Source organism: Phragmites australis, chromosome 22 (genome assembly GCF_958298935.1).
Source record: "Phragmites australis chromosome 22, lpPhrAust1.1, whole genome shotgun sequence".
Classification (NCBI taxonomy): Eukaryota; Viridiplantae; Streptophyta; class Magnoliopsida; order Poales; family Poaceae; genus Phragmites; species Phragmites australis.
The window spans coordinates 7,434,591-7,448,165 of NC_084942.1; the positions used below are offsets into that span (position 1 = coordinate 7,434,591).

The 13,575-nt window shown below is 41.9% G+C and overlaps 1 protein-coding gene across 2 annotated transcripts; it reads right to left on the reverse strand.

Annotated features, from left to right (window-relative positions):
• Positions 1 to 800: 800 nt before the first annotated feature.
• LOC133904819 (uncharacterized) lies at positions 801 to 7,018 on the reverse strand. Of its 2 annotated transcripts, XM_062346393.1 has the most exons (7): positions 6,681 to 7,018; positions 2,256 to 2,393; positions 2,079 to 2,141; positions 1,887 to 1,934; positions 1,719 to 1,778; positions 1,332 to 1,389; positions 801 to 1,250 (listed from the first exon to the last, which is right to left on the reverse strand). In XM_062346393.1, the coding sequence occupies exons 2-7, from the start codon at positions 2,379 to 2,381 to the stop codon at positions 1,180 to 1,182; spliced, it is 426 nt and encodes a 141-aa protein (XP_062202377.1). In that variant the 5' UTR covers positions 2,382 to 2,393; positions 6,681 to 7,018; the 3' UTR covers positions 801 to 1,179. The 2 variants fall into 2 exon arrangements, with proteins under 2 accessions (XP_062202377.1, XP_062202378.1); XM_062346394.1 differs by lacking the exon at positions 1,332 to 1,389.
• Between the last annotated feature and the right edge of the window lie 6,557 nt (positions 7,019 to 13,575).

Here is a 13,575-nt window from a genome sequence, read left to right on the forward strand (position 1 = left end):
GCATCTTTAGGCTTCGGAATACCGTGCAGGCACTGGAGGGGTGGCCCGAAGGGGTACGCAGCCTCTGGAAGTCGAGCCTACTGCTGAGAGTTCGAAGACTGAAGGCTCTGGAGAGATCTTTGATAGCAATCTTCAACCATTATCCTCAGACTAGTATATTTTCCCCAACACATCCCTAGCCCATGCCACCTATGATCATTCTCTCCCCGTCGCAATCACCACTTCCATCCCGAAACCATCCACCTTCCGATTCTAAAACACCCGGCTGCGCGACCCTAACTTTCCTTCCATCCATCTGTAGTGGCATCAACAGCAGTGCCTACCAGGAGCATATTTCATGTCCCAGATCTTCACCAGGTGGCTGCGTGGCAGAGAGGAAGGCGGGTGTGGAAGGCCAGGTTGGCAATGCGGCAGCAAAGGTCCTCGCAGGTAGCAGCACCACGCACGAGGGTGGCCGGGTCAGTGTGTGCCACGATCTCCAGCAAGATGCCAAGCCGGAGTGATGTTCCCGGGGCTGCCATCTCCATGGTCGTTTCCCTGACCTGTGGACGACGGCGGCCAGCATGGGTTGAGTCACAAGATGGGCGGGTAATCACAATGCTGGGAGCAGGGCAAGCCACCAGTGATGCTCATGTGTACAGAAGTGTAGCGAAGAAAATACTGCATAATTCTAGGTTCGGTTTGCTGTGAGCATTACCACCAGTACCAACAGCCAAATAAGTTAAATTACAACATGAACTGGACCGTGAAGAATAAAGACTAAAAGGAAACATTCTAATTCATCTAGATGACACCAGATGAATACAGTAAACTCTTTATTATAGTTATTTCTGTTCAAAAGAAGTTTGAACTGTCGAATTTCCATTTGTTTGCTTACACATGCAGTACTAAAACATCGCAACCATTAGATGCTCATTCCCAGCTGCTCCAGGTATCCTAAAGACCGAACAGCTCAATGATGGGTCATTCATAACTATTTCATTTCAAGTATCAGAAAAACCCAACAGCTGAATGTACTAGATGCTACATATACCACATCTCATATGCAGTTCAAACTGCACATCTCAACCTCACGAGTATTATAGGTATCCACACTAATGATCAAGGCAAAAGTTTTAGCATAAGAGCATCAAACGAGAATTTGTTTTCATATAAAAGGCACAGAGCTGCCTAACGTACTTATTCCTTGTTTGTACCCTCAACGGATTCGCCATGCTGGCTCGTGTCCTCAGGAGACAAGTTCAAACTCTCTGCAAGGGAAAAGCAATGCTTGGTGATAGCAATGAAATAAAAATATCAAAAAGTTTACTGATTAGCAAGTAGAAGGAGACCATCATTATCTGCAGATGCATAAGGAGTTCGACGGGCACGTGCACTTTGTTGAGTGGGCTGAAAGTAGATTGGGAAACATTGAGGTCAAGAAATGAACTTGCGCATGACATACATATCATTATAGCAATGCAAGTAGGATGCATAATTACTATATCTAGTCACTATAAATGATGTAGCAGCAAGTTTATAAGTAAAGGTGTCAAATAATATACTGAATGTATCAAGATTGCCCCCCATATCAACTTTGATAAAATTGATATGCTAAAATACAATTATATGGATATTCACCTATTTTACAATCCAAGAGCCTGGGAACTTTTCACACATGCACCTTGTACTTGCACAGAATAACCTATTGGTTATCTGATGAGGGTAAAAGTTGCTACCTGAAGCTTTGGCCGAAGTGCTTCAAGAGGACCTTTAGGCTTGCTGGGAGCACCTCCTTGCTGAAGCAAGTAAAAGAAGAGAGCACGTTTCATATTTCTTTGAATACTTAATATCAAGTTCAATTAAACCTTTAAAAGGAAGTACCCCTCTCACACAAGAAATATTACCTTTCCTAAAGCCCAATCAGCAGAATCAAAGTAAGCACGCTCATGGTCCTAATAAGATGTTTCAATTTAAGATCATATGACTATAGTAGAAAATGCAACTTAAGTGTACAGATGTTTAGATATAAGGATAAAAGATTACACAATTCAAATAAGCAGAGAAAAACAATGACATTGTAAGGCAATGTTATTGACCTTAGATATAAGTGGAGTCTTTCTGGGCAATATTCCTCCATATTTTTTCTTAATTGCTGCCTCCTGCAAATACACATAAGTGTGAGCAAATTAAAAGGCATACAAGTATATGAAACAAAAGCTATATGAATGATATACACAGAAACAAAGGAAAATGGTGATCGGAAAAGACAGAACCTCCTCTTGTCGCGAGGGCATCCCACCAACTTCATTCTGGTCCTGAGTTTGTTCTACTTTTTCATCCGAAACATATCCTTCAAGCCTCACTTGGCCGGTTGCATCATCAGATGGCATCCCGGACATGGTAAACTTGAGCTGCAAGAGAAGGATTAAATTTCATGATTTATAGTTCGTACTCATTAATCATGACACAACTAGGGAACCAGGAAAATTTAAGATGTACACTAGCTAACATATGCATAGATATGAAGAGAATAATCTAAGAATACCAATGAGGTGCTCATACTTCTCAAAATAAGGGCAAGAATATACTATAAATGCTTGTTTTCCCTTTATGGCATAGCAGGAGCGCATCAACATAAATTAAACAAGGGGGCTAATGACCACTCCTATACATCAGCATGGATTTTCCATTAACCAAAATGATGTTATGAGAGTGCATTTCAAAATTCCAAACATGCAAACTGCCTTTGATAGAAGATTAATAAAAGAACAATGTTTGAGAAAATGCATGGCACCACACTAGAATGAGGACAAAAACAACTTGCTATCAACTGCAGTCTCAACTCTAAAGATCCACAGTCAGCTTTCATAATCTTTTTGTCTCATTTTCTTGACAGACAGTTCTGAGCAGATCATCAGACAATAATAAACATGAATATTTATCATTATCAAAGATAATGCAGATTATCTGAACCGGACAAATCTATATGACAGTCTAGAAAATATATCGGATATCCTTTAATGTAGCTGTGTCTTCATCAGTCAACATAAAACCTTGTTGTTCTGTGTTGGTAGAACTTTCAATAGCCAGGTGAACCAAGGAAATTATATTCAGAAACACACTTAACCAAAGGAAGTTTGAAAAGATTGACTGCTTATGTGATGAACCGTAGTAGATGGCCCTGGACCCAAAGCAGCGCGGCCTTGCTGGAAGGCAGCAGCCGCACCACAAGGGCAGGGATAGGAGAAGGGACTCGGAAGATAGATTGGTAATCTTCTTGCTTCTCCAATCGAAGACTTCTGGCTACTTTTTATAGAGCTAGGCACGGCTCCTAACAAACCTCCACTAATTTATCTCTAATCGATATCTATCTCTAACTGCTTCTCCTATTTAAACAACCCAACTAACTAATAGATATAAGGATGCTTATCAGCACGTGCTACAGGGCACGAGGGTACTGTTCACGCCAGCTCCGTTGGACCTGCACATAACAACTCCATCCCTCCTTTGATACAGCTCATCCTCGAGCTGTGATGGGGGCAACGGGAAGCCCACGGAAGCCCCACGTTGATGACAGGGGATGACTCCAGTGCACCACTTCCTCCGACGGCGCCTTGGCTGCCACCACTGGTGGGAGGACAACGCCTGCGTCTCCTGGAAGAGGAGCAGCACCTCCCCTCCTAAGGAAGGCACGGTGCCCCTGCTCCTCATGTCATGCCTCACGCCGCCATAGCTTCTACAAGCTCCACCCAAAACCAGGAAAAGTTCCGTCCTTGATGCTTGAATGAGAGGCAGCACAGCTGCTGCCCATGCTGTGCCATGCAGCACCTTAGCTCCTCCTTTTCCTCCCTCCTTCTGACACAGCTCGTCCTTGAGCTGTGGTGGTGGCCATGGCGGCAGCCCTTGGTAGCCCCATGTTGACGAGTACTGGTTGTGCGGGCAGGCTATGTAGCAACGCCATGGACAATTGAGGTGATACTAGCAGCACCGTGCCAGCCCCCAATGGAATAGTGGCAGCCCTTGGCAACCCATCTGCTGCTGCAGCAAACTGCAAACATGTTGCTGCCGCTGCCACCTTTTGGTTCACCAAAGCAGGGCATTCCACAGCTAAGGCAGCCGATGTGGCCACATGTGACGCCACAACCTCAAGCCCAAGAAGCGTCGTGACAGCATTAGGTACTGCTGCGACCGGCTTGGGCACTAGGCGACAGCGTACGGAGTTGGCACAGCAGATGGTGTTGTCGGTGGTGGCGCTGGTAGCTAAGTTGCAGCCAGTTGCTGCCTCTCCATCTCCTCCCGCATCTCCTCAACGATGGCCAGGATCTTGGAGCAGCCGGCCTGCATGTCGGCGCAGCAGGTCTTTATGCGGTCAATGGCCGCCTCCTATGATATTGATAGATGATGGCCCTGTGACAAGGGCTGGGCGATGAGTTGCTGCGTCGAAGCTGCCCCCGGTGGCGTTGCCCGTGGGGATAGCGATGGCGGAACCAACAATGGCGCACAGAGGCCATGGAATCGAAACCAAAGCAATCTGATTCCAGATGTGATGAACCATAGTCGATGGCCCTGGAATCAAGCAGTGTGGCCTCGCCAGAAGGCAGCAGCCACACCACAAGGGCAGGGATAGGAGGGACTGGGAAGATAGATTGGTATTCTTCTTGCTTCCAAAATCAAAGACTGCTGGCTGCTCTTTATAGAGCTAGGCACGGCTCCTAACAAACCTCCACTAATTTATCTCTAATTGATATCTATCTCTAACTGCTTCTCTTATCTAAACAACCCAACTAACTAATAGATATAAGGATGCTTATCAGCACGTGCTACAGGGCACGCGGGTACTGTTCACGCCAACTCCGTTGGACCTGCACATGACAACTTGAATCTATCCCCTATATCCCTCTTCTCACATCCTGCCTCCCCGGCGTGGTGCCGATCACGGCTCCTCCGCGCCGTCGAGGTCCAGTGCCACGTCCTGTTACTTCGTTAAAGTATAACCTTCATCGAGTTCCCGCTTCAAACATCATTGCCCATGACAGCTTAGACCACCTTTTAGAATAGTTATTAAAAGTAACATATTTATTGTTGACTATTTATCAATTAAAATCACTTTCTTACCATACTTCCATAAGGTTTCACGATAAAAAGAGACAGGAAAATATCTTCATGTGTAGATTTGATGGCAACTCCACTATAAGACTAGGCCAGCAGATCAATTTTTTATATATTTGCAGGAGAGAGCAAATACATTAACTAAAATTAATGTTTACGTTATTGGATTGTTTGGTTCCTAATAACATGAGCATGCAAAACTGAAAATTTTCACGGTTACAATGGTAATAAACACATATACTTCTGAAAACAACATACAGAGGCCGCACAATGAATATTAATATGCATTGAAGTGTTGACAAAATGAAATATCGAATGCAGAGACTAAGTTTATTGCAAGCAAGATTCTCAACGAGTCAAACAAAACATGAAGAAAAAAAATTCTTAACTCATCCATTTCTTAAACCATTAATGCCTTACTGCATATTGCCATTGCAAAGACTAAAATGTGATATGGTTTCACTGTAAGCGTCATCCAAACAATTTTTTTCTTATTTCAGTAAACAAAATATCAGTGACCTAAATTCTTCCATTTATTCCTACTTCAGCAAACCACAGCTCCTATGGCAGCATTGCACTGGAAATAACTTTGATTTATTTGTAATAAGAAACATATGGGCCAAATGAACGAATCAAATGGCATCACGAGTCTGTTCAGGTATGCATATGAGCTATGTCGTATCATATGTATTCAGGGTGTTCATGTTTTATTACTGAGGAACTGTAATGATGTGAAGCATGGAAACAGTCCATACATTTAAGATTCAAATCTATAAAAAAAAGGTTCACTGTGATATTCTTCCTCTCTTTTTAGCAGAAAACTTTATGCCAGAATGGTAAGAAAGTGAATTTAGCTGATCAATAGCCAACAATAAGTATGCTGCTACTGAAACAGAGGTGCACTCTTATTAAGGTTTCACAACATAGACTCTAAGACTTAGCGCAACAAATAAAATGCAATTTTCATAGATTTAACAAGCACCAATAATGCAAAAGTAAAACATAGAAGAAAAACATGTTCGGGATGTTCATGATGTAAATTTGATTCCTATTCCAATATCACGAAGAATAAATAGTGCAATGCAGAATGCAAAATGCACACCCAGAAACAACTACTAGTCATCATTCTGTGCTACCAGTTTAATTTATAGAATGCCATTAGTTGCTGCATAGTACTACTGCAGTAATTAAAACAGCCCCTGGATGTGCTACTAGTTCAATTGATAGGAAGTGTAGTACAGTAATCAAGACCATATGTACTTGATAAGCTGGTAGATTTTTTTTTTTTTTGTCAAACGAAGCAAATGTAATCCAGTCATTCTTTTTTTTACATTTTAGCCGAAATTACTAACGTGCCAATACTACAAACTTAATCAACACAGGTCAAGAAGATAGGGTCCAATGCATTAGTCTATCCAACTACACAATTAGGACCCAACTGATCCATCTTTTTCACTGCTTTAGTCTACATGGGCCGCTAAATATACAAAATATCCTGAGATCAACACACAGCAGAACAAGAACGGTTCAGGAGAGGTTCTTCCTTCAACGCTCTCAAGACCGTTGAGAGGAGGGGGCGAGCGGTTCACCTGAAGCCGCGCGGCGTTGGCGGGCAGGGCCGGAGGTGGAGGTGACCTCGGCGTTCGGGGCGAGGAGGTGGCGAAGTGCTCGGGGGAGATGGTCGTCCACCAGATCTATGCGGCGGCGAGTTGGGGAGGAGAGGGCGAGCGGGGAGCACCCCAGGAGGCGGTCAGTCGGGTGAAAGGCCGGAAGCAGGCGCCCGGGCGGCGACCTGGTAGGAGGAGAGGGCGGCGGCGGCGTGCGAATCGAGGGTTTGGCGCTCGGGATCGGGGAGCCGCGTCGTAGTCACTGCTAACCTGTCAAGAGAGTGTCTAGAACGGATAAAACACGGGAGGAGAAAAGAAAGACATGCGTGGAATTTTTACTTTTTAGTTTTTTTAAATATTTTTTTATAAATAGATCTTTCAGAAACATTATCACACCACGACCTTTGACGTTGTTAGCCTATTATAAGATATCACTTGATTTGACACCATAAACTTGACACGCTGACGTGTTATAACATAACGTCAATTCCTTTGGCGTCATAGTTCAATAGTACTACGTTATAAGCTTTGACATCCTAAAAATTCTAAGGAGGCGCCGCTCCCTTGTGATGAAAAAAAAAAGAGCAAAGATGCGACGAAGCACTATAGAAAGGTGGGGAGTTGGGCTAGATGCCACGCTTGCAATCATGTTCATGCAAGGAGGGAGAGAGAGACATATGCTCTTATTACTGAGAACAGAAAGGAAAAGAATCTAAAGTTGAAGTTGGCAGGATGAAGCAAATCTCTCGAATCCCCCTTTTTGATGAATAGAATAGATGAGTTCTTAGTAGTCAGATGTAGTTGCGCACATTGAAAAGGTTTCAACTTGATAGCCCTTTACGACAACCTTCATCCATGAAACATGAGATCCTGAGAAATTGAAACCTTATAACAAAACGAGAAGCGATGAGAATAGCTCATGGAAACCACTGGGTCTGCTGCATGCAAAGAAGAATTCGTTTAGGATAACATCAGGTTAGGAACATGTCCATCAAAAGTACCATTTTGGTTCTTCCGTTTAGAGGTACAAATTGATAAACCTAATGATATCCATTGACTTTTTTATTTCAACTAATAACACTATTTTTTGAAATTTAAGCAATTTTTTAGAAAACTAGTATAACTAATTAAATTAAAGAGAGTCGATAGATATCCTTAGATTCACCAATTTGTGCCTACTTTCGTTACAGGGCTAGTTGAGCAAATACGGCCAAATCCAAACGGTAACCCCTTACGGTAATCTCAAAAGAAAAACCACACTACAAGAACATAGAGCATGTCCGATTTGGTCAAAGCGGGCGGATGGATGCATGCACTTGGATGTTCATGGCCTTTTGGTTGGGCTCAAGCTAGCTCCCTGCAAGGAATCGAACAAAAGAAAGGCCTGATTGAATGAAATAGAAAGGCGGCAACCCACCCTTGGGAGCCTTGTTCTTCTCAGGGTTCCTCTCCCTAGTGTTGGACTTCTGGCCGTAGCCACCACCCATGTCTCCTCAATCGATCTGGTCCTCTTCTCTTTTGCTCCTGTTAGTGGTCAATGTGCCCGTCTCTCTTCCTCCCTCCTTGCGTGAGCACGATCACAAGCGTGGCCGCGAGCCCCACGCCCCACATTTCTACAGTGCCCTGTCGCATCCCCTTTTTTTTTCTTCCCAAGGGAGGAGAGGGCAAGCAGGGAGCACCCAAGGAGGCTGTCATTTAGGTGGAAAGGCCGGCAGCAAGCACCCGAGTGAGGACCTGGTAGGAGGAGAGGGCGGCGGCGGCATGCAAATCGAGGGTTTGGCACTTGGGATTGGGGAGCCTCGTCGTCGTCATTGCTAACTTGTCAGGGAGTGTCTAAAATGGAGAAAACACGGGAGGAGAAAAGAAAGAAATGCAGCGATAAAATACAGGATTAGAAAACGTAGGAATTTCATCTTTTCTTTGCTGTGAAATTTTTACTTTTTATTTTTTTAAATACTTTTTTTATGAATAGATCTTTCAGAAAACGTTGTCACACCACGACCTTTGATGTCATTAGCCCATTATAAGATACCACTTGATTTGACACTATAAACTTGACATGTAGGATATGCGTTGGAAGCAATCACTGACATGTTATAACACGGTGTCAAATCATTTGGTGTTGTAATGCAATAGCACTATGTCATAAGCTTTGACATCCTAAAAATTCCAAGAAGGCGCTGCTCCCTTGTGATGAATAGAAAAGGAGCAAAGATGCGACGGAGCATTGCAAAAATGTGGGGAGTGGGGCGAGAGGCCACGCTTGCGACTGTGTTCACGCAAGGAGGGAGAGAGAGACATGCGCTCTAATTATCAGGAGCAGAAGGGAAAAGAACCTAAAGTTGAAGTTGGTAGAATGAAGCAAATCTCTCGAATCCCCCTTTTTGATGAACAAAATAGATGAATTCCTAGAAGTCAGATGCAGCTACGCACATTGAAAAGGTTTCAACTTGAAAGCCCTTTACGACAACCTTCATCCATGGAACATGGGGTCCTGAGAAATCGAAACCTTAGGGCAAAAAGAGAAGCGATGAGAATAGCTCATGGAAACCACTGGATCTGCTGCATGCAAAGAAGAGTTCGTTTAGGGTAACATCGGGTTACGATCGTGTCCACCGAAAGTACCATTTTTGTTCTTCCGTTTAGAATTACAAATTGATAAACCTAAGGATATCCACTGATCTTTTTCATTTCAACTAATAACACTATTTTTTTGAAATTTGAGCAAATTTTCAGAAAACTAGTATAACTAATTAAATTAAAGAGAATCGATGGATATCCTTAGATTCACCAATTTTCACCTACTTTCGTTGCAGGGCTAGTTGAGTAAATACGGCCAAATCCAAGCGGTATCCCTTCCGATAATCCCAAAAGAAAAACCACACCACAAGAACATAGAGCATGTCCAGTTTGGTCGAAGGGGGCGGATCGATGGTCGCACTTGGATGTTCATGGCCTTCTGGTTGACCTCAAGCTAGCTCCCTGCAAGGAATCGAACAAAAGAAAGGCCCGATCAAATGAAATGGAGAGCCATCAACCCACCCTTGGGAGCCTTGTTCTTCTTAGAGTTCCTCTCCCTAGTGTTGGACTTCTGGTCGTTGCCACCATCCATGTCTCCTCCGTCGATCTGGTCCTCTTCTCTTCTGCTCCTGTTAGTGGTCAGTGCGCCCGTCTCTCTCTCTCCCTCCTTGCGTGAGCATGATCACAAGCGCAGCCTCGAGCCCCACGCCCCACATTTCTACAACGCCCCGTCGCATCCCCTATTTTTTTTCTTCGCAAGGGAGCAGCGCCTCTGTGGAGTGGATTTTTCAGGATGCCAAAGCTTTGAATTATGATGTAAAGGATTTAGCGTCGTGCTATTGAATTACGATGTCAAAGGATTTAGCGTCATGTTATGACACATCAGCGAGGGCTTTCAGCGCACATCCTACATGTCAAGTACACCACGCCAAATCAGGTGGGGGCCATGCAATGGACCAATAACGCCAAAGGTCGTGGCGTCGTAGGAAGGGACCATTTATGGACAACGTTTTTGTGAGGCTCTATTTATAAAAAATGTTTTTGAAAATAGCTAAAATTAAAAATTCCACCTCTCTACTATGTATATCTCTTCTCTACTATGTAATATAGGAGTTTCGTCATCACCTCTTCCTTCCTCCCCTCCCACCACCATCGATAAAAAATCGTCAAAAAAAAATAGTGGTGCAGGAAGAGATTGCGCATGGGACTGAGATCCGCGGGTGGAATCTCCGGATAGGATTCGTGCGGCGGGCACGATCTCTCCTCCTGCTAGCTGCCTCCCTCCTCTCCCGCTATAGTGCGATCTTCCCCTTCGCCGCTGTCCTCGAGCCCCCTTTTTCACCCTCCTCTGCGCCTTCTCCGCTCACTTTCGTGGCGGACATGCACGCTATCGGGATTTCACCCACCACTGCCATTTACAAAGGAGCATCTACAAAGATGATGCATACTCCTACAACACCATCTTCGAGGCACACGGGGATAGTGATAGCCCGTGCGACGGTGAATTGCACGAGCAGGGCAGTGTGGATGGTCATATCTAGTAAGAGAAAATAGTACATGTTGTTATATCTATAGAGAGTACCCCTGCCGCATTTGGAAATGAGATGGAGGGCTTGCCACTCTCAACCGTCGACATCTCCTACCGTAACTCCTCTGCCACAGATCTACCACTAGTCTCCATGAATGGCCTCCTGAACGGCTATCAGTGCCACGCTGCTGTCATGGTCAAGAACTCGACGCGTGGCCACCACCAGTGCAGACTCCACGAACTGCTCCACGAGCACTGCACTGCCCCCTGCAATCCGCAACACTACACCCACACGCGCCGTCGTCGCCGCTTCAGGCCTCCACGTCCTACCCCGAGACTCCTCACTGCACTCCGCGCTCCGCTCACCCACGCGCGCGGCCGCTGCCTGGGAAGACCTCCACACGCTGCGTCCCTGACTTCTCGAGGGACAACCACCGATCAAAAGCCCCTTTAGCGCTTGTTTGGATGTATGAAGAAAAAAAAAACAAGGAAATTAAAACTCGGAGAGGATTTTTTATGGGCACATGACATCTTTCTCAATCCACAGGGAGATTACCGATAGTCATTTGGCAGACAAGACAAGGTTAAAAAATCCATACAAAAAATAAAGAAATAAATTTATTTTACTCTCTCGAACTATCACGTTTATCCTAATAACTTCTGAATTTTTAAACCGTCTATTTACTTTCTCAAAGTATCAATACCGTCTATTTTACCTCCGAAATGGTTTTCTTAGTGATTTTGATAACGTGGTGGCGATTTCACCATGTGACAATCCTAGTCAACGTATCCAGTAAGCGTGTTGACATCAGCGTTACGCAGTAATTCAATTTTTCTTTAAAAAAATAATTCATGAAAATAGATTATTCCGAAAATAGGTTTTATGTTTAGAAAAAAATCCAAATAAATATAAAATGATTTAGATAAATGTTTTAATATGTTTTTAGCTCTGTTTTTATTTTTATAAATAGTATTTAATGTTTTTCTAGTATAAAAAGTATTCCAAAAATGTTACAATAAATGTTTTAATTTGGAAAATAGTTTTAGAAAATATAGATTAATTCTGATAAAGTTTAAAAATATTTTCTTTGATAAAATAAATGCTTTTGATATGTTTTGTTGTATATAAAATTAGTTTTAATTCTAGAAAATTATGTTTAATTTCATAAAAATAGTTTTTCGTCATTTTAAGCCATAGTTTTCGCGTCATTTATAGCCATTTAAAATTAGTTTAACCGTACTTTTTGACACATTCTCAACACATTTGAGCACATTTTGAGCATATTTTGGCATATTTGATCATATTTTAGCCACATTTGGGCATATTTGGCGCACATTTGGCCACATTTTGACACATTTTAGTCACATTCTGGTCATATTTGGGTACATTTTGGCACATTTGAGCCCATTTTAAATACATTTTGAGCACATTTTTTATACATTTTTGCTTTATTTAGGCGCATTTTAGGCATATTTGACCACATTTTGACACAATTTAGTCATATTTGACACATTTTAGGTATATTTTGGGCAAATTAGGGCACATTTTGAGCATATTTTGGGTACATTTGGACAAAATATGGCCAAATGTGTTCAAATATGTCAAAATGTATCCAAATGTGCTCAAATATGTCTAAAATATGGTCAAATATTTCCAAAATATACCCAAATGTGGTCAAATGTGACCAAAATATATCCAAATGTGTTAAAAAGCACCAAATATGATCAAAATATGCCTAAATATGACAAAAATATGGCTAAATGTGATTAAAATATGCCCAAATAGGACCAAAATGTGGTAAATATGCCCAAAATATACCAAAAATGTGCTCAAATATGTCCAAAATATGCATAAAAGTATGGCTAAATGATTTAAACGGCTAGAAACAACGCGAAACTACAACTAAAAACTACGAAAATTATTTTTCTGGATTTAAACCTAATTTTTCTAGAATTAAAACTAATTTTATATGCAACAAAACATATTAAAAGCATTTATTTATCAAAGAAAATATTTTTGAACTTTATCAAAATTAATCTATATTTTCTAAAACTATTTTCCAAATTAAAATATTTATTCTAACATTTTGGAATAACTTTTACACTAGAAAAATATTAAATATTATTTACAGAAATAAAAACAAAGCTAAAAACATATTCAAATATTTATCTAAATTATTTTATATTTTTGGATTTTTTCTAAACATAAAACCTATTTTTCAAAATAATCTATTTTAATGAATTATTTTTCTAAAAAAAAAATTGAATTACTGTGCAACACTGATGTCAGCACGTTAACTGGACACGCTGGTTAGGACTGCCATATGACGAAATTTGCCACAACGTCATCAAAACCACCGAGAAAAATCACTCCGGAGGTAAAATGAACGGTATTGATAGTTCGGTGAAGTAAAATAGACGGTTTAAAAGTTCAGGTTATCCGGATAAACATAATATTCCGAGGGAATAAAATTGACTTATTTCAAAAATAAATTCACAAAAGACAGAAAAATCAAATAATTCAGAAATGGAGGAGAAAATTCAGAAATGCATAAACGATGTATAAATATTCATCAAATCCACATTAGTACTACATGCATCTGATCCATTTTGTACCAGCGATCATCTGTGTAGATGACAGAACAAAAGGAACATGCATTCCAATCTGACTCTGAAAGTAAAATAAAAAAATCGAATTATTTTTCTCACACAAATTGATAGATCTGGCGTGGAGCAGTAGGAAGCTTGGGCTTCTAGCACCAGGTCAACTGTGATTCCGATCGTCTAGAAGCTCGGCCAATCGAACACGGACTCTGCACTCCCAACATT

Coding starts and splice junctions, on each gene's coding strand:
- LOC133904819 (XM_062346393.1), bottom strand. CDS start 2,381: ATGTCCGGGATGCCATCTGATGATGCAACCGGCCAAGTGAGGCTTGAA. Junction 1,935..2,078: donor AGACTCCACTTATATCTAAG/GTCAATAACATT, acceptor ACATCTTATTAG/GACCATGAGCGTGCTTACTT. Junction 1,779..1,886: donor CTGATTGGGCTTTAGGAAAG/GTAATATTTCTT, acceptor TACTTGCTTCAG/CAAGGAGGTGCTCCCAGCAA.